General features: G+C 43.6%; 1 protein-coding gene across 1 annotated transcript; it reads left to right on the top strand.

The window, feature by feature from the left end:
* The first annotated feature begins 9298 nt into the window (after positions 1–9298).
* On the top strand, positions 9299–12579 carry LOC125190095. The gene is made up of 3 exons (XM_048087291.1): positions 9299–9831; positions 9888–10865; positions 12555–12579. Exons 1-3 carry the CDS (start codon positions 9299–9301, stop codon positions 12577–12579), a joined length of 1536 nt encoding a protein of 511 aa, XP_047943248.1.
* The last annotated feature ends 9014 nt before the right edge of the window (positions 12580–21593 follow it).

Genomic DNA, 21593 nt, shown 5'->3' with positions numbered 1-21593 from the left:
GCAAGGATCTGAGTTCCATGCTGAAGTCTATATTATCAATCTAGAAACCTATGATCTCATATTGGGGGGAGAGTGGCTGTCAACTCTTGGAGAGATCAAATGGAATTTCAACAAACTTAGCATGGTGTTTGAAATAAATGGTAAGGAACTTAAGCTGCAAGGTGAGTTGTGGTCTCCAAAGACAGAGCAGCTCAACTATTTGCATGTTTTGAACCAGCAAGAAACTGATGAGGATGAGAGGAAACTAGTCAAATGATGCCATCTGTGGAAGGAGATTTTGGCTGTTGCTGGGAGATTAGTGTGGAGGAACTATGGCCCAACCTTAACCTGATCCTTGATGAGTATGCTGAATTATTTGAGGAGCCAAAATGGTTACCACCACAGAGGGAACAAGACCATAAAATTGTGTTGAAGGAGGGAACAGAAGCTGTGAATATCAGGCCTTACAAATATGCTTCTCATCGAAAAGATGTTATTGAGAAGATGATTGTTGAAATGCTTGAGGCAGGGGTTATAAGGCACAGTGAGAGCCCTTTTGCGAGTCCCATAGTTCTGGTTAAAAAGAAGGACTCCACCTGGAGAATGTGTGTGGATTACAGAGCCTTAAATGCTGTGACTGTGAAAGATAAGTACCCCATACCTGTTATTGAATAGCTGCTTGATGAGTTGGGTATAGCTGCTTGGTTCTCTAAGATTGACCTGCGTTCAGGCTACTGGCAAGTAAGAATGAAGCCTGAAGATGTGTATAAGACTGCCTTTAAGACACATTCTGGGCACTATGAATTTTTAGTGATGCCTTTTGGCCTCACAAATGCACCAGCTACCTTTCAAAATTTGATGAATACTGTGTTCAGGAATTATTTGAGGAGGTTTGTTCAGGTTTTCTTTGTTGATATCTTAATCTATAGCAAGAGTAAAGAAGAGCATGAGAAGCACCTAACTCTGGTAATGGAACTGATGAAGGAGCATGGTCTCTTGGCTAAGAGGTCTAAGTGTAACTTTGGGTGCAGAAAGGTGGAATACTTGGGGCATGTAATATCTGAGGAAGGAGTTGCAACTGATGAGGGAAAAATTGAGGTAGTAAGAAATTGGCCTCAGCCTCGGACTGTGAAACATGTTAGAAGTTTTCTGGGCCTCACTGGTTATTACAGAATATTTGTTCACAACTATGGTGTAATGGCTCGGCCTCTGATAGAAGTGGTGAAGGGAGCTGTGTTCAAATGGACTAATGAAGCTTAGGAGGCCTTTGAGAAACTCAAATTGGCCATGACAACAGCCCCTGTGCTGGCCTTACCTGATTTTTCTAAGGAGTTTGTAGTAGAGACTGATGCCTCTGGTGTTGGAATTGGGGCAGTGTTGATGCAGGATAAACACCCCATAGCCTTCATCAGTAAAGCTTTATCTCCAAAATATCAGTCTCTATCAGTTTATGAGAAGAAACTCTTGGCTATCCTCATGGCAGTTAAGAAGTGGTACCATTATCTACAATGCAAGAAGTTCATTATATTGACTGATCATCAGAGCCTCAAATATCTTTTGGAACAGAAGTTAACAACACCTACACAGCAGGCTTGGATGACCAAACTCATGCACTTCGACTATGAGATAAGGTACAAGAAGGGCATTGATAATTCTGTGGCTGATGCTCTCTCAAGGGTACCTGAGGTTATAACATATGCTCTAACCTCTTATGTCATTCCCCTAGAGCTGATTGCGAAGATTAAGGCCTCATGGGAATCTGATGTCCACATTCAACAGATACTTAAAGAGAAGCAAGAGAATGATGACTCTCATCCCAAGTATAGCTGGAACAGGGGAGAACTGAGAAGGAATGGTAGATTGGTGGTGGGTAATGATCTACAACTGAAGGCTCAGATATTGTCTATTTTTCATGATTCTGCTCTTGCTGGTCATTCAGGAGTGTTGGGGACTTACAAAAGAATCTCTGCTCTATTATATTGGCCTAAATTGAGAAAAGAGGTCAGAGAGTTTGTGAGGGTTTATGTTACATGTCAGAGGTACAAACCAGGGAATTCATCCCCAGCTGACCTTCTACAACCTTTACCTATGCCAGCTGCAATCTTTACAGATTTAACCATAGATTTTATTGAGGCTTTACCAACTTCACAAGGGAAAGACACTATTATGGTAGTGGTGGACAGATTGAGCAAGTATGCCCACTTTATGGCTCTCTCCCATCCTTTTACAGCAAAGAAAGTAGCCGAGGTATTTCTGGATTCTGTCTTCAAGCTTCATGGAATGCCCATTAAGGTGGTGAGTGATAGAGGAGCTATTTTTGTTGGATCTTTTTGGAAGGAATTCCTTACCTTATTGGGTGTGGAATTTCTTTATTCGGTCTGACAAACGCCCCAGCCGTGTTTATGGATTTGATGAACCGAGTTTTCCACCCGTACCTAGATACGTTCGTCTTAGTATTCATAGATGATATCTTAGTCTACTCGAAGGACAAGAAGAAGCACGCGGAGCACCTACGGATCGCGCTGGAGACGTTGAGGAAGGAGAAGCTGTACGCCAAATTCAGCAAGTGTGAATTCTGGCTGAAGGAAGTCAACTTCTTAGGGCACATCGTGTCAGCAGGGGGAATCCGAGTGGACCCCGCCAAGATCGAGGCGGTACAACAGTGGACGTCGCCATCGACGCCGAACGAGATTCGGAGTTTCCTGGGTCTGGCAGGATACTACCGAAGGTTCATAGAAGGGTTCTCCAAGATAGCGAGACCAATGACCCAACAACTCAAGAAAGGAATCAAGGTGAACTGGACGCCGGAGTGTGAAGCGAGCTTCCAGCTTTTGAAGGAGAAATTGACCACCGCACCAGTGTTAGCTGTGCCAGAGCTTGGGGTGAATTACGTAGTTTGCACCGACGCTTCGAAGGTCGGATTAGGATGCGTGTTGATGCAAAACAACAAGGTGATCGCTTACGCGTCGCGACAGTTGAAATCGCACGAGTTGAACTACCCGACCCACGATTTAGAGTTAGCCGCAGTAGTGCATGCCCTAAAGATTTGGAGGCACCATCTCTACGGAGTTAGGTGTGAAATCTTTACGGACCACAAGAGTTTGAAGTACTTCTTCGAGCAGAAGGATCTGAACATGCAACAACGGAGATGGCTTGAGCTAGTGAAGGATTACGATTGTGGCATCAACTACCACCCTGGCAAGGCAAACGTAGTAGCAGACGCTTTAAGCCGTAGAGACCATTCGCAACTCGCTGTTTTTCTAACAGAAGAGGAAAGTTTACTACGAGAGTTGAGTAAGTTGCGGATAAAAGTAGTTAGAACACCCGATACCGTGGAAGGTCGAATCGCCGCGTTAGTAGTAGAACCTGGTCTAAGGACGAGGATCGTGGCAGCACAACGGCTAGATGAGAAATTGGAGGAGATTCGAGTCGAAGTAAGAACCGGTGAATCCGGACAGTTTAGCGAGGCTTCCGATAACGCTCTCACCTTTGAAGGGAGACTGTGCGTACCAAATGACGAGAGACTTAGGAACGAGATCATGAACGAAGCTCACGAAACCCCATACACTGCTCACCCCGGGAGCACAAAAATGTACCAGGATCTGAAGAAGTCCTTTTGGTGGAACGGCATGAAGAGAGACGTCGCAGCTTTTGTGGAGCGCTGCTTAGCCTGCCAACAGGTGAAAGCCTTACACCAACGACCGTACGGGAAGCTACAACCGCTTGAGATACCTGAGTGGAAATAGGAGCACATCGCTATGGACTTCGTGACGGCATTGCCGAAGACCCTCAAAGGGAACACCGCGATCTGGGTGATCATAGATCGACTTACCAAGAGTGCGCATTTCATACCAATCCCCGTAACCCATGGATCGGATAAGCTAGCTCGGATCTACATTCAAGAGATCGTGCGATTACATGGAGTCCCAGTGACGATTACGTCTGATCGTGACCCGAAGTTTACCTCGATATTTTGGATTAGTCTACAACATGAGCTTGGAACACGCTTAAACTTTAGCACCGCTTTCCACCCACAACCCGATGGACAATCCAAAAGAACGATACAAACTCTCGAGGATATGCTAATAGCCGTGGTGCTCGACCGAGGCGGAAGTTGGGAGACCGCACTCCCTTTGATCGAGTTCGCCTACAACAACAGCTTTCAAGCAACGATCGGCATGGCGCCATATGAAGCACTTTATGGGAGAAAGTGTAGATCTCCGCTCTATTGGGATGAAGTTGGCGAACGAAGAACGCTTGGACTCGATGCAGTCGAAGAGATGGTCGAAATCGTTCGACAAATTCGTGCGCGAATGAAGGAAGCTCAGGACAGACAGAAGTCGTACGCCGACGTTCGACGGACGGACTTACAGTTCCACGCTGGTGATAAAGTTTTCCTCAAAGTATCCCCGTCGAAAGGGATAGCGCGTTTTGGAGTCAAGGGCAAACTGAAACCACGTTTTATCGGGCCGTACGAAATTCTAGAAGGAGTGGGACCAGTAGCTTATCGTTTAGCGTTGCCGCCCAGCCTTGGGAACGTGCACAACGTTTTTCATGTGTCGCAGTTGCGAAAATACGTATTCGATCCGAAGCATGTGATTCGTTACGAGGATATTGCCGTAAGCCCGGATCTGAGCTACGAGGAGCAACCCAAGATAATCTTAGATCGAAAGGTCCAAACCTTGAGAAATAAAACCACTGCCTTCGTAAAGATTCAATGGAGAAACCACGGGCCCGAGGAAGCCACGTGGGAGCTCGAGGATAAGATGATGGAACTATACCCGGAACTCTTTCCATAAAGGTACCAAATTTCGGGACGAAATTTCTTTTAAGTGTGGTAGGATGTAACATCCCGAATTTCCGAACCCTAATTTTAGAGCCCTAGAATTTATTATTGGTGACGTGGAGGATGTGAATTATTTGATGAGTGAATTTATTTCATGAGTTTATTTGACCGGGAAGTTTGAAAAGTCAAACTTATTGATTTAATGATGTGACATGTAATATATTAATTTGTGAGATTATGTGGTAAATTAATTATCTAAGGGTGAATGAGAATATTAGAGAAAATTTCCATAAATACTTGTCACCCTAATTCTTGTAATTTTCGAACCCTAGACCCCCTTTGAAGAGAAATTCTATTCTCTTCCGGATTTAATTTAATCCTTGGGATATTTACCCAAATTAAAATCCAAGACCCAATTATTTCCTTATTTTAAAAGAGGAAAATCGAGCCCCTTACTTTCCTAGGTGATTTTCGAAAATCACTCATGTAGGGAAGGAAATATTATTTTGCTTATTTAATTGATCCCTTATTTGATTTCCTTTCATACCTAGAATTTAATTATTCTACCAAATCTTTACATACCTCAAGAGATCTTGCCTTACTTTATTCTAGTCAATATTTAAAAATCCATGCCTTATTTAAAAGGCATAGGAGGCGCCACTTTTCACTCCAAATTGGGAGAATTCTTATTTTTATTTTGCTCCGTTATATTTTATTCTACTCCGTAAAATATACCAAAACAAAATCTTGGCCATCCTAGAAGCCTAATTTTTGAAAATTTGGAGATTTGCCCTAGGATCTATTTTTGTTAATTCTTCTTCCCTACTTCACAATATTTATTTATTTAATTGTGGAGAATAAGATCTTACCAAATATTCTATTCTAATTACCTAAAGATCTTGTTGGACTCTATAAATAAGAACCAAAACCCCTAACCCTAGCCCCCACATTTTCGAAAATCCCCCACCCTCACTCTCTCAAATTTTCTTCTTCTACTCTCCAATATTTTGCTATCTTTTGGAGAAGAATTGAAGTTTAATCCAAGAATTTTGAAGAACCAAGGCTAATACTTGTTTTCTACCGATCGTTTTCCTCTAAAAAGGTACTTTTGTTTAATTATAAGTTTTTCTTCATCTTCTTCTTCTTTCTAACCGATTAATCGTTCTTCTTGAACCCTCATGCATCTTGGTTGAGTGAAAGAGGGATAAAAGGGATGTGGGAATATGTTCATGTGTGTGTGTGTGGCGCGTGTGTGTGTGTGGCGTGTGTGTGTGTGGCGTGTGTGTGTGTGTCGTGTGGTGTGTGTGTTGTGTCGTGTAGAGTGTGTTTGATGGTTAAATATTTGCGTGTGATAAACATGATCTTGATTGATTAGTAAGGATAAGATAAATCGGTGGGAAACGGGAAAAAGTCTTGAGGCATGCATGAGTAAGAGTAGTATTGAACCTAATTTGTGATATGTGCCTATGTGATTAAAAGGTGAAACTTTGGTTGCGAAGCCGGATAACGGAAAAGCGAAACTACTTGAAAACTAAGCAGTCGAGGTGGGCTTTACTCTGAAAACTACTTGTCAAAAGTATGAATTGGTGTTATAAGGGTGGTTTAACTGTTATGCCATGCCTATGTTTGTTTACTTGTGATATTGTGCGCCTGACGCCTAGTTTGTGAGTTTGCTCCATTGGGCTATATGGTTATGGATGTGATTATACGAATTCGGGTCTGAGTATGGGCCGCAAGCCCTACCAGGCTGTGTACACAAGGGGATCGGGAGCCGTCCTTGCTAGTCGGCCGATCTCGTGGGCAAAAAGTGTGGCCACACTTTCGTCGCACCATGGAATGATTGTGATTGTTATTTTTGTTGAGGAAAACGGGGAGTTATTTTGACTGGCCAGTCTATGGAAAATATATTTAGTGATACTCGTGATATTCTCTTATAACTGCTTAAAACTCGAGTTCACTTGGTAAGGGTGGCATAACCTATAAAATGTTTTGGCAACAAGCTCACTGAGTATTTCAAAATACTCAGCCCTGCATGTGTTTTCCTTATGTGCATGTTGAATGATGACGAGCGGTGGCGGGTGTTGAGCAGATTAATTAATTAATATGGATATGTTGAACTTCAAGCGTAGTTGTGTCTTCATACATAGCTATACTTTCTCTTGGTCGTTTTCCGCTGAATTTTGATACACTTTAGAATTTCTTTTTGGAATATTTGTATCTTGCCTTCGGTTTGAGGCCTTAGTCTTTTCTTGTGACTTTGTCTTGGATATTATGTCGTACTCTTAAGATATTTTGATCGTCGTTTATGATATCTTCCTTCCTTTAAACTTCTAGGTTAAGTTGTTGCGTTTAATACTCTGATATTTCTTCCAATTCTTTTGGTCAATACTCTTTAAATGAAACCCTAGCCTATGTTTACTTCTTTAGAGTCGGTTTTGGGTAGCAGCCGCCACATTTATTGTACCCTAGGAGGGCGGGCTGTTACAGTTGGTATCAGAGCCTCAGTTCTTTCCGCTCTGGACCCAAGAGTCTTTTCAAACTTTAGGTAGTCCATGAAATCTTTTGTGTAAATGAACTAAATATGGAAGGCTCAACACCGCAACTCGTCTCGTTCAACCGCAAAGAAAGAGGTACTAGATATTTTGTGACTTGTGCTTGAAACTTGATGCTTTTGGAAATATTGTGAATGAGAAGTGACGCTTTCTGAATGATGATTTGTTGAATATGAGAACTTGTGAAAAGCATGCTTTATGTGCTAGAAATATTATGAATGCGAAGCGATGCTTCTTTAATGATTTGTTGAATGTTACATGAGAACTTGTGAAAATTTGTGAAATGCGAATGTGATCACGTGAAACTAAGTTGAAATATTGCTATGCTTAGACTTGGACTTTGGACCTAGCATGCTTTAGCTATGATCACAGCGCTTGTACCAACAATAGAAACGTAGAGTGACTAGTATAAGGCCGTTAGTGTATGTGGGAATTCGACGAAATGCGAATGGAAAACGCGCAATTAGTTATCTAAGAATGGGAACCTTGGACGCGACGTTGCCCTTGTACCACCATCTTTAGACTTTTACACACTTTCGCAGCACCATTTGAGATCACGCACTTTCTATTCTTTTCCACCTTTGTGACGGTGCTGACTTGTTCCTTTCCCCTTTTTGTAGATGGTTCAACCCTATCACGCCCTTATGCGTCGCCCTTAAGCTAAGAATAGGAACTTTCCGGTGGAGCGCTATAGAGAGCTGGAATGGGACGGAGAGCAGTTCCTTCTGAACTTCGTCACCGACTTCTATGGTCATTGGCTGGACGCCTACGCGTACAAGACTACCCATCACGAGGGAATCATACGACTTATCCACCTACTGCCTTCCCCTTGGAGCGAGTGGACCGCTCAAGCCTCAGTATCCTACACCTGGTTTAGCCCACCCAAGTACACGCCTCGAGGAGACTTCGTCGGCCTAATAGGAGTCTTACTTTCGGCCATGTCTGCCGCCGTTGATGGACCTCCACTCCATCCACTAACGCAAAGGTACTCGCCAGGAGCAGCACGTCAGATGAAGTATCGCGATGACGAGGAACCACACGTTGCTCGCGTTCCCCAAAGAAGGACTCTTAGGATGCGCGTTTTGGCCCCTCGAAGGATCATAAGAGAGGCCGAAGAGATGCTTACTTCGATTCCTTCACCCCTGAGCAACGAGAAGAAGGACGGGGAGATGGGATCGTTCGAGAAAGGAGAGAGTTCGAACGCAGAGAGTGTCGGAGAGTCGGGAGATGTCTAGTGCCCGAATAGAAATTTTGTTTTCTTTTCCCCACGTTTTGAATCTCTAGAACTTCTTTTTATGTTGTTATTTTCTTCCGCGATTGTATCGCTCTTTTCCATTCATTTTACCAAGACCTTTTGGGATTACTTTTGAAATTTAATGGGGAATTCGCACCTTTCATTCTATTATATGGCAATGAAGCCGTCTTCACTCTTTCCCATCCTTATTGCGTGGATATACTTGCTCGTTCTATTATCTTCCAAGTGTTTTCCACCTTATGGTGCAACCTTATTATGTTCTCTGTTTTCCTAACAACTGCTATTGTGTGATCTTTCTTTAGACCCAGCTTGTGAATGAATTAAAAATTTCTTTCCTTCCTTTCAAAGTACCCTATCACTACCATGAAGTTTTAAATAAGTGCGCTAACAATTCGAGTGTGATAAATCAGAATGCCGCCTAGACGCAACGTGAGGAACGAGGAACCTACCTCCCAGGCTTTGGTGGAAGAAAGTGTGACGAAACCAAGGCCGCCGTCACCACCACCACCACCCCCACGAGTAGATAGGGAAGTCGCGAAGCTGTTCCTTGACCAAAAGCCTCCTACCTTCGACGGGATGGGTGAACCTGCAAAAGCTGAAACTTGGATACGTGCCTTGGAACGCACCTTCAAGACATTGGTGTGCAACGATGCGGAGAAGATGATCTGTGTGACGCATCAGCTGACCGGATCTGCCGATTTTTGGTAGGACACCAAGTTAAAGACCATGCCCCAGGATCGCATAGACGAGATGACTTGGGAGGAATTCAAGACCGAGGTTTACGACAAGTACGTACCCAAGAGCTACCGCAAGGCGAAAGCAGCCGAGTTTCACAACCTCACCCAAGGACGCCTGTCCGTAACCGAGTATGACCGTGCACTTTGTGACATGACCCGCTATGCGCCGGAACAGACCGATACCGATGAGAAGCTGGCTGATAAGTTTCGTGAGGGCCTTAGGCACGAGATTAGGATGGCATTGGCAGTCCGCGGAACCCTTACGTACGCCGAGGCACTAGCCCTCGCACTGGATGTAGAGGCAGTAATGCCAAAGGAGAAGAGCGCGGGGAACACCGCAATGACATTACCCCCGCCACGTCCTAACCATGATAAGAGGAGATGGGAGGAGAGTAGGATTACCTATGACAACAAGCGATACCGCCCCACTCAGAACAGGCCGCCGTACGGAGGAGGACAGACTTCGTTCAATCCAAGGAACGACCCCCGTGCCAGACCACCTCAGTGTAACGTTTGCGCCAGGTACCATTTCGGGGAGTGTAGAGGACCGAACCCGACTAGGTGCTTCAACTGTGGAGGGAACGGTCATTTCTCGAGGGAGTGCCCGAGCAAGAATATGGGAAACGGATCGAGGCAGAACCATCAGGGTTTCCGTCAGCAGCCGAGGGCGCCACCTACGGGCTCGGGAGCAAACCGGGATCAACCACTGCGGCTGCAACAGCCTGTCCGCCCAAGACTTCCTACCCGGCTAGAGCGTATGCTATAAGTCAGAAGCAGCCCAAGATCGAGCAAGGGAAGCCCGAGAGTGGAAACTTAGCAGGTATAGGCGAAATCCTTGATACCCCTATTGTTGTTTTGTTCGACACGGGCGCATCTCATTCGTTCATCTCTGAGTTATGTGTGCATACCTTAAGCTTGCCTACTAGGAAGTCCGAACATAGGATGATGGTGTCCTCACCAGTAGGAGGAATGATAGAGATCTCTCGGTTTTGCTTGAACGTAGAAATCGTACTAGGAGAACTTAAGTTAGTTGCTCACGACCTGCGAGTTATGGCGATGAGAGACGTTGACGTAATCTTAGGAATGGATTGGTTAACCGCGAACTTTGCGACGATTCGCTGTAAGGAGAGGCTAATAACCCTACAAACCCCGGGTATGGAACCCGCCGTGTACCACGGAATCTCGATGAACCGACGAATCGCTATAGTCTCCGCGTTACAAGCCACCGCCATGCTGAAGAAAGGACGCCCGACCTACCTTGTCTATCTCCACGGAGAAGAGAAGGAGGAAGCGAGGCTTGAAGACGTTGCTGTCGTACGAGATTTTCCCAATGTTTTCCCCGAGGAGTTACCTGGACCGCCGCCAGATAGACAGTTAGAATTTACGATCGACCTTGAACCTGGAGCCGCACCTATATCGAAGGCACCATACCGCATGGCGCCTAAGGAGTTAGAGGAATTAAAGATTCAGCTGCAAGAGCTCATGGACTTAGGTTTCGTTAGGCCCAGTGTTTCGCCATGGGGCGCACCGGTGCTCTTCGTTAAGAAGAAAGACGGGTCAATGAGAATGTGTATCGACTATAGAGAGTTGAACAAATTGACCCTCAAGAACAAGTACCCACTGTAACGACCCGCCCATCTAGGGTATACTAAATGCAGCGATCGTTAACTAGGCGGACTTAAATGCATCAATGATCATAGGCTAGGGTTCCATTTAAAAAGGGATTTAACCAAGGCATTTAATGAACAATTAAATAGGAAAAGAATAATGCCTTAGCCAAGAAATCCAACAAAAGGCTATCACAATAAATGCTCCGAAATAGCAAGATTCCAAAATAGTCTCATATGTTTCATACTCAAAATATTCCCACGAAATAAAAGTATTCAACCCAACCAAAAGATCACAAGTTTTCATAATATAGCGGAAGCGACCAAGAAAGAAGTGAGGCTATGTATGGAGACACAACGACACTTAAAGTTCCAACAGATCATGTTATTATTTCCTACTCAACACCGCCGCCCGCTCGCCACCGCTCAACCTGCACATAGGGAAAACACATGCAGGGCTGAGTACTATAATTATACTCAGTGGACTCATTGCCGAAAACAGTTTTATCACAAATATAGTTATCATGCCATTTTCAAGTGTCCGTCGGGGTTTTAACTTTAGAAAGACCCGAGGCACCAAAATATCTTCTTTATCAAATATCACGGTCGCGCAACCATTTTTCACATCGACGTTTACCATATCCTCATTCTACATGACAAGGAATGCAGCCGCAATCCAGGTCACTAGACCGGCCAACCCGTACGCTGACTCTCGGTCTAACATTGGTGTACACTAACCCAAGTAGAGTTTGCGGCTCTACAAGGATCCGAATTCGATTAAATCAATAGTGGCATAGCCACGAGGGATAGGCACGACAAAACAAATCAAGGCATGATAACACATATCTCATTCTCATCAATATCAGTTTAGGACAATGTCCTTATTTTAAAAGAAAGCCCACCTCGTCGGCTTAGCTCGAAAGTATTCTCTTCTCCTCGTTTATCACGCTGAGAGCGCGAAGTATCACCTTTAAATTAGGCGTATCACAAATCAGTTTCAATCATTGATCTCAAATCATGCATGTCTCCCATATTTCCCTTTTTCCCATCGATAAATCTTTTATATCATCATCCAAAATCAAGGTATGATTAGCATATCATTTTTATTCAATTAACAACTCCAAATTCACCATTAAATCGTGTCACGCATGAGTGTTCTACACACCCAACACACGCACACGAACACTACACATGTGCACGCCGACCGAGGCATGCACACACACACACACGGTCACGCACACACACACTCACACATGTATCCCAAAATTCATCAATTTAATTCCCCTTCACTCATTCTAAATGCATGTGGACTCAAGAACACCGATTAATCGGTAGAAGAAGAGGAGATCAAAATTAAAGTATAGAGATTAATAACATCAATAGCATAGAGATTCTCAACATCTAAAGGCCTTTTCATCCCCTCATCTATGCTAAAAGTATATTTTTCCCCATTATAATCCAAGCAAATTGTTCCATCGAAGACATCGATAATGGTCTTGGCAGTACGCAGAAAAGGTCTCCCTAAAAGCACGCCACTAGACTCAGCAGACTCATTATCATTCATCTTGATCACATAAAAATCAGCAGGATATAGAAAATCATGCACTTTGACTATGACATTTTCCAACACCCCTTCAGGACAAATGCAAGTTCTATCTGCTAACTGGATCACTACCTTGGTAGCAACCATCCTTACTCCAGTCAATTTCTTATAGATCGAAAGCGGTAAATCATTAATGGACTCCCCTAGATCACACATAGCATGCTCGACCCTGATGTCCCCTAGAGAGATGGGTAATGTGAACATACCTGGGTCGGTGCATTTTGAGGGCATCCTTCTCTTTTGTATCACAGCAGACACATTTCTCGTCTGGCTTGGTCTTCCCTGCAATGAATTCCTTGATGAACTTGCTGAAAGCAGACATTTTTAGGGCTTGCAAGAATGGCAGGTTGATTTCCAACTTGCTAAAAATCTCCATGAGATCCTCTGTATCATCCTTCTTTTTCTTTGCTTCCCCTCGGTATGGAAATGTGCTTTGTTCGCTTTACTGCATTTGTGGAAGTCCCAGCCTGGGTTTCATCAACTCCCATGTTTCCTTCCTTGTTTCCTTCTTCTTCAGGTTCTGAGTCTAGGAAAAATGGGTCGCTCGGTCGAGGTAGGGATCCCTCTAAATCTCCCCTTTGGAGGTCATTCTGAACAAAGATTTCCCTGGGTCTAGGGCTATCCCCTTGATGCGTCTGACTTTTTTTTCCTTCACTAACTTGCATGGGTACTTCCTCGTCAATTTGCAAAGTCGGTCCTTCATTACCCCGCCCAGATCTCAAGGTGATGTGACTAATGTTTGCTCGGTCAGGTGGTTTGACTGTGGCAGGAAGTTTCCCTTCATTTCCCCGCATCTCATTCAAAGAAACTGCAATCTGGGACAGTTGCTTTGCCATCATATCCATGGCGGCTTTATGTTCAGACTGAGCGTCTTGCAATTTGTGCACCACGTCATTGTTGGAGTGCAGGTTATTCTGCATGAACTGCTGTGAATTCACTAGGTCGTGGACCATGTCATCCAAACTCCTCTGTGGCCTGGAGTTGAATTGATTAGAATTTGGTCCTTGACCTTGGTTCTGACGATAGTTCCCTTGATGATTGTTGTATTGGTTGCTAGACCCTTGATTCCCCTGATGATTCGGTTGGGTTATTTCTCTGATGAGGTGGCACATAGGAGCTCCTTGGATTGTTCTTATTCCTATTTCCCCAATTAGCATGGTCCTGATTCCTGTACCCCAGTTGCAATTGCCCCTCTTGACTTTTCCCTGAACAGTTGGACTGCCTCTCCGGAGGGTGTGCATAATTCGTGAGCTAAAGTGGGGAGGGCTGGCCTTGATCATGGTCAGTCCACCTAAAGTTTGGGTGAGTCCTCCATGGAGCATCCCTCTGTCTTCCTTGGTTCCAACTTCCGTCGGGATTCCAACTTCCCATCGAATTTGCCTGAGCTTGGCACTCCCCTTCACAGGGCTGACTGTAATACGACTGAAGTTGACTTTCCTCTGGACCAGGGGGTTTCTCAATTTCTACTGGAGCATGCGGATTGTATTTTTCAATTGCATTCAGCAATGCTTTCTCCAGTTTATCGATCCTATCTTCCACCTTCTTGTCATCTTGTTCCGTTACTACATTGGCTGACCCTCTCCTCAATATGCTTCGCGGGTTATCATAGGCCTTCTTCGCCTCGATCAGCCTTCCCAAAGTTTCTCTGGCTTCACTTGCTTTATTCTTGGTAAAGTTTCCCCCCCTCGAGGAATTCATCAAGTCCTTTGATTCAGGATTTGCACCTTCGTAGAACAGATAGTAGGTCTCCGCTTCTATCATCCTGTGGTTCGGACAAGCATCCAGCAACCCCTTGAACCGGGACCAATAAGAACTTAGAGACTCATCATATTCCTGCTTGCACTCCTGAATCTCCTTCTTCAAGGCATTCGTCTTGTTGGAAGGGAAAAAATAATCCAAGAATTCTAGCTTGAAATCTTTCCATGTGTTAATCGAGTCTGGTGGAAGCCTTAGTAACCAAGTATTGGCTTCCCCTTTGAGGGCAAACGGGATTGCACGTAAATAGTAGTCCTCCTCAGTCGCCTCGTTAGGTCTCTTTTGAATGCTGCACAACTTACTGAACTCGTTTAGGAATTCGTAAGGACATTCGTTCCTTCGTCCAAACCTCCTACGCGGGTTTGAGACTATGGCATGGGCCGGCTCGCCGTCTAGATGCGCGGTGAGCGAACCTATTTCCGGATCGGGGTCCACTATGTGTGCCATATTCACGTCCTCCTCTTCCTCAGTCTCGGATTGCTCTGTTTCGGTGGACGACTTCGGGTCCTCTTCTCCTGATGAGTTCCACTCCTTCTCACTTTCTGATTCGAACGGAAATGGGTCCCTTCGTCCTTAAACCTGATCTGGTGGTGATGGTAGACGTAGATTCCTTGACTCGCCACTTGTATTGGCCGCTCCCTGACCCAGATGAGCTCGCCCAACTTCCAGAATGGAAGCCTGCGTTCATAAACTGTCAAGGAGAAAGAAAATAACAGAAATTAAAATATTTAAACCAAATCCTTAAACGCAATAATAATAAACGTCATCCTTCCCTGGCAACGGCGCCATTTGAAGATCTGCTAGAGACACTAGTGTGTGGGTAGTCACTGTGTGCACAGAAAGAAAATAACAGGTTTCCTAGGTCCAGCAAATCCGCTAGATCACATGGTCTAGAAACTCGTTGGTCGTCGGAAAATCCTGGTCTTCGGACACACAGAGCACTCCTTCAAAAACCCTCAACCACTTTACTAAAACCTAGCACAGGGAAGTAGGTATCGATCCCACAGAGATGGATGTGTAATAATCATGCTCAAGGATTTGGGGATTATTTTTGGGTTGGCTACAGCCACGCATTTTTTTGGGTTGAGGAAATTAAACTTAACTTGGGATTTTAAACTGCTATGCTAACAGCTAGATCTAGGCGAAACAACAAAAGCATGCACGGAAACTAAACCGAACAATCACTAGATCTAAGAAACTACTCTAATTACCTAGATCTGGGAAACAAACTGACGGTGGGGACCATAACTGAAAAAGCAGAGTACGGACGAAAAGCTGGAAAAACAACTAACTAGGGTACTAACTAACAGCGACATCATCTTCTCCAACCAATTTGCGTAAAAAAAAACTCAGAAGAAAGCAGCATGAGCGAAATCGGAACAGAGCAGACTGGATTTAAACAATTTTAATGAGTAACAATTAAGAACTAAACAGATCTACGGATGCTAGACGAAGTAAAACAGAAAGCAAGCAGAAAACTCAAAATCCATGCATAACTCGACTTCCCCTGTTCAGATCCAAACGCTAAATCCACTCTGGATCCAACCGTCCGACACAAACTCCAGCCAAAAAGAACATTTCATAACTTCAGATATAACCAACAACCTCCGATCAACAATAACACCGCAGATCTACAACCAAATTTCCAGATCGAGCACCAAAGTAACAAAAACAGAGATCAACATACAACTTGCCGAAATAAAAACTCTCAGCAGCAGGATCAACTTAGATCAACACAAAATAACACAAATGTAACGAAAGCGAAAAAGTGCATAGATAATCAGTAACATCAACAACCAAATCGACTTCCAAAAGTGAAGTTCGAACGAAAAGAGAGTGCAAAAGAAACTGAAAATAAAGAGATAGTATCTTCGCCCTCACACGGACGGTGTTACGACTGAAATTTTCTGAAGAATTGACCCCTTGAAACCGAAAACTACCCCAGAACTCCCATTTCCCAAGTGTGTGTTGTGTGTGAGCTAAGAGTGAGCGAAAAAGAGTGATATCTTGTGTGTTGCATGCTCCTCTATTTATAGGCGTTGAAGTGGGGGCCAGCAAGGTATAGATAGACTTTGTTGCCCTCAGCTATTGACTCCCTTCTTCAAGCCTTCTTTTTCCTTAGATTCTGCTCACTTCTACTTCATTCCTTCGCTAGACTGTTTCCTTCAGCATCTTCTGGATCTAGCGATTCTGTCACAAACCTGGCTTAGAAACCGTGTTAGACCCAGCAAAATGTAATGTTTTTCACTATATAACCGATGCATGAAATTAGCCTTATCAGTCGTTTCACCGGGCCATATGATGGCAAGATCCTTCGAAATGCCATTCTGTTCTGTCACAAATCCGACAGTGTTCACTCGATTGCCAATCACATTCACAATCTCAAATTCAGATGGTTGTAACTGACCATCACTGATATTGCAATCACCCCTCAAGCCTTTAGAAAGTAAATTCTTGATCAATGGAGCAAGTTTTGGACCACTATTTGAAGTCCCTATTGCTTCCAAATCCGTTAAGCTGCCTCCCGCCATTTTCTTGAATCTTGGAGATGCATCTGCGCGTACACGCTCCACAGATTCTGCTACAGCAGCTATGCTTTCATAAGCCCACAAACCAAAAACATTCAGATCTGGCCTTTCAATCTCCGGATTCTCCTCATAAAACCTCTTCCTCCATCTTCTAACGAAGCTAGTAACTTGATCAGATTTTGGGATATGAGACTTAACACCTACTACTCCCTGCATTGCTTCAATACATTCTGAATCCAATAAACTAGGTAGCGGATCAGCAACTGTCCACGCGTACCCCTTGCTCATCATTCCAGCTTCTTTCACCATTTGGAAGAATCGAGATGCAAGAGATGGTGGCATGTGAACCACAAACACCCTTGCCTTGCCTGCTTCTTCTTGAGCTCATTCAGTTGTTGAAGAATCTCATCATTTTTAGCAGACGGAGAAACTGCAATTTGGGATGAGACAAAGGCATTGCGGTTTAGCAGTTCCTCACCTAAAAATGGTACTAATCCACTTCCATATTTTGTATCCTCGTGGATAAAAACAACCTCCCTCCAACCAAAGTTCTTGACAACTGCAGCAACAGCTTTGGCCTGAGAAGCAGAACTCCATGATGATCTGATGAAGTATGGCGATTCGTGAGGCAATAGAGAGGGGCTTGTTGCTGGTGATATTATCGGAACTTTCACTTTGTCACCAATTTCTATCACAAAGTCTGCTTGAATGGATGTTTGCGGCCCCAAAATCACCACTACTTGAGTATTCTTCAGCAGATCAATGGCTGCATTTTCAGAAAAAGTTGACAAGAAATGTAAACTTGTATTGAAGGAAAAGAGGTGTTATAGTATTTATATATACCTGCAGAAGCTGCAGAAACAACATCTTCGCTTGAATCCTTGAAATGTGGCACGATCACAGTGCTATAATTAGTGTTTTTGGAGTAGAATTCTTCAATGGCCATAGAAATGCAAGTTTTGTACATGTTTCCGTGAATTGTTTGAAGATCAAGAATAACTCCGACATCAACCTTTGCAGTGAAACTGTTCCATGGAGATACCATATACAAAAGCATAAGCAACAAATAAAAGAGTGGTTTCTGCATTGGAAAAGTATTTAGAATCTAATAAAAATGAATAGTATCTACTTGGGAAATGGATCGATGAAGCAACACTTGTATATATACATATATGAGCATGCAAAATTCCAACTTTGGAAAAATGAAATGATCACGTAATTACGCTTTACTAAGTCTTTGATTTTAATTAAAAAAGAGTGGACTTGTCATTGTCAATCAAAACAAGAAATTTCTTTTGCAGTAGAAGCTCTGACCAATTCTAATGTTCTAGTCTTAATTCTAAGTGTTCGCTCTTTTATTCTTCAAGAAATTTCTGATAGTTTGCGTCCTTAATTCTGAAAACAATATCATAATTTCCAATATCTGGTAAAAACTTAAATAATACTCCTACTAATATAATTAAGATATTAAAAAATTCTTCTTTTATCAATAAATAAAATCCATAAATATTAAATTCACGTTAAAAAATTCAATACAATATTAATTACAACATAATTCATGTTAAAAAAAAAATTCCAAAATACCATTATTTGCAGTTAAAATTAGTGCATCACAATTACTACTTACTATAATAGTTTGTCACCAGTTCTATTGTTGACCACTTCCCTTGTTCACAGCAAATGCAGATTTTGGGCTTACTCTTCATTTCTGCTGCAACCATTTCTTCACAAACAACTGCTGATTTCTTGGAAAATGGCAGCAACTAATAGAAGCTTCTTCATACATCTACATACTACTACTAATTAGAAGCTTCTTCATGCATTTTTGTTGTTAGTAATTGTTGGAAAGATGAATTGAGAAGTCCTAAGTATGTGGGGAAGAGAAAATATGGAGTCCCCAACTTGTTGGGAAGAGAATAACATTTATAATGTAGAGTTCCAATAGGTATAGTTTCTAGGTATATTTATATCTAGTGTACTATAAATACCTATGTACTCCATGTATCAACAACAATTCAAGCCTAATACAATGTAGTCTCTAAAGCTTTTAGTGTCTTTTATTTTCCCCATTTTACTTTTCCGCATGGATCGACCTGTCTCTATAGCATAAAAAAAAAAATCAAAAACCTCCCAAATACACAGCCGAGAGAGTCAGCACAAGTAACCATACAGCCGTGAAAAATTGAAGAGCTGGAGATTTGTGCGCATAATGGTCGGCGAAGCGCTAACTGATGATCGAGCAAACGCCTGGAACATAAGCTACACCAGCGCCGAAATAGTTACAGAGAAGAGAACCAACAACGGTTGATTGTCAGTTGGTCGGAGGAAAGGCCATACCGGTCATGTTGGGAAGGAGGCTGGAGCACAAAAATGGCAGCATGCTCGTCATCTCTCCTCGATCATGGAGAAGACACTGAAGGAGCAGCCAACGTCTTCGCGGCGAGGGGGAGAGAGATGGCGTCACCACACATCCGTTGTGAAGGCCAAGGTGGGAGTAAAACCTTCGAAGTAGCCATCGTCAAAGCCCAACCAGAAGAAGCCTGCCAAAACGGTGTACACAGTCGAGGCGACCAAGGTGGCCAGAGGGCGATGGGAAAATCAGAGGGGATGACCTCACAATGCCACTGTATTGGCTGTTCTATTCGATTTGAAGATTAGCCTGTTGGAATGAACTTGAGAACTGAAAGAGAACGAAGAGAATCATGAATTATCCGTCTAAGGGGGAGAGTAACTAAACAGCCGAACAATGCCTCCATGGATGGAGGAAAATGCTCCAAGGGAGCAGCCCGCCGAAGAGATCGAGAGGTTAAAGATGGGCGCCTTGAAGGATGCCGAGATGAGCCGCGGTGAGAGACAGCTTGTGCCGGCATCTAAAGTGGAGTCCGTCACAGGGGGAGAGGCTGTCACTTGGAAGAGGGGGTTGTGGAGGCGGTTGCTGACAGGATAAGCTCCGAGAAAGCAAGCTTGGAGAGCCATGGTGGCCAAGCTGAAGACTAAGGGCTGGCCGAAGTTTACACCTATGAGTTGGCGGAGGATCGGCCACGGACGGAAAAGAAGGCTACAGAGGAGCGGTCATGGAAGAGATTGAGTCTCCACACCCAAAAGAGAGGAAAATATGAAAGAGGTTATCCAGCATAGGAGGGGGAAAGAAAGTACCCTATCGGAAGAGAGATATGAAAGGTCATTGACAAGTCTCCCAATAAGAAGGCCAGGTAGGCAGTTGAGAAAGCCACCAAAGCCGAGGCTGAGAAACTTGCCGCCGATGAATTGGCCAAGAAGGAGAGGAAGTATCTGAACCAACAACTCATCAACAAATTGAGTTGAGCCGAGAAAGGATACTGGTGTTGCCGTCCGGAAAAGAAGCGGATCGAACGGATCCAAAAATGGAGTCCTTCATCTGAAAGAGAGAACAAGGCAGCCTATGAAAGATGGCGCCTGGAAAATTGCCGAGAAGAGAGTGGGTCCTGCACCGAGTAGATGCCGTCGAGAAATCTCCAGAACCTAAGGTCGACGATAGAACAAAGCAAGCCGACGGGAGAAGACAGAGGCCATCGAGAAGAGCTCACAGTGGTCGGACGGTGGTCTGGAGAGGTTGTTGCCTGCTTCCTAGTGATGGTTTGAAGGTGAGCTTCAACATGTTGGGATACTACAATTCAAAAGCGTGACTCTCCGAGCAGGAGAAGAGAACAACTAAGATTGCAAAATGGATGGATACTACTGGTTTGAGCTGTGAATGAAACTGGCTCATGGTTTGAGTTGGGAATGAAATTGGCTCATGCTCTGAGCTGGAATGGACCGAGAATGGTCTGGAATTAACTCCTCGACATGAGTCAAAACTGTCAGAATGGCTCCCGGACATGAGTAAAAACTGTCTAAGATGGCTCCTAATGGCACGAGCTAAAACTGCCGAATAAGGCTCCTAATGGCACGAGCTAAAACTGCCAAATATGGCTCCTATGGCACGAGCTAAAACTGCCGAAGTTGGCTCCTAATGGCACGAGCTAAAACTGCCAAATATGGCTCTTATGGCATGAGCTAAAACTGTCGAAGATGGCTCCTACGGCATGAGCTAAAACTGCCAAAGATGGCTCCTAGATACGAGCTAAAACTGTCTAAGATGACTCCTAGATACGAGCTAAAACTATCTAAAAAGAGCTCCTTGACACGAGTTAAAACTGTCAACAAAAAATTGAAGAGCTCCTTGACACGAGTTAAAACTATCAACAAAAAAAATTAAAGAACTCCTGAATACGAGTATAAACTATTTATCAAAATGAAGATCGTGCAAGTTAAGTGTCGAAAAATTCGATACTTAACTTGAGGGAGAGTGTTGGAAAGATGAATTGAGAAGTCCTAAGTATGTGGGGATGAGAAAATATGGAGTCCCAACTTGTTGGGAAGAGAATAACATTTATAATGTAGAGTACCAATAGGTATAGTTCCTAGGTATATTTATATCTAGTGTACTATAAATACCTATGTACTCCATGTATCAACAACAATTCAAGCCTAATACAATGTAGTCTCTAAAGCTTTTAGTGTCTTTTATTTTCCGCATTTTACTTTTCAACAGTAATTATTTGCTTTTCCTGAAATTAAGTGATCATTAAAGTGCTGCTTGTTCTTGCTAATTAAAGTTGTTTCAACTTATTTAATAAACTGGTGTGGAAGCATGGCCAGTGCTTTAGAGGTGGACCCGCCGGCCACGGCTCCATTGCAGGTCACGGTGGACTCAATTTGAAACATTTGGCATCCCGCATTAACCACTCTTACTACTATAGCTACGCAACA

Source organism: Salvia hispanica, chromosome 5, assembly GCF_023119035.1.
Source record: "Salvia hispanica cultivar TCC Black 2014 chromosome 5, UniMelb_Shisp_WGS_1.0, whole genome shotgun sequence".
In the NCBI taxonomy this organism is placed as follows: Eukaryota; Viridiplantae; Streptophyta; class Magnoliopsida; order Lamiales; family Lamiaceae; genus Salvia; species Salvia hispanica.
The sequence above is the reverse complement of the archived record's forward strand: the minus strand, read 5'-3'. Positions and strand labels throughout refer to the sequence as shown.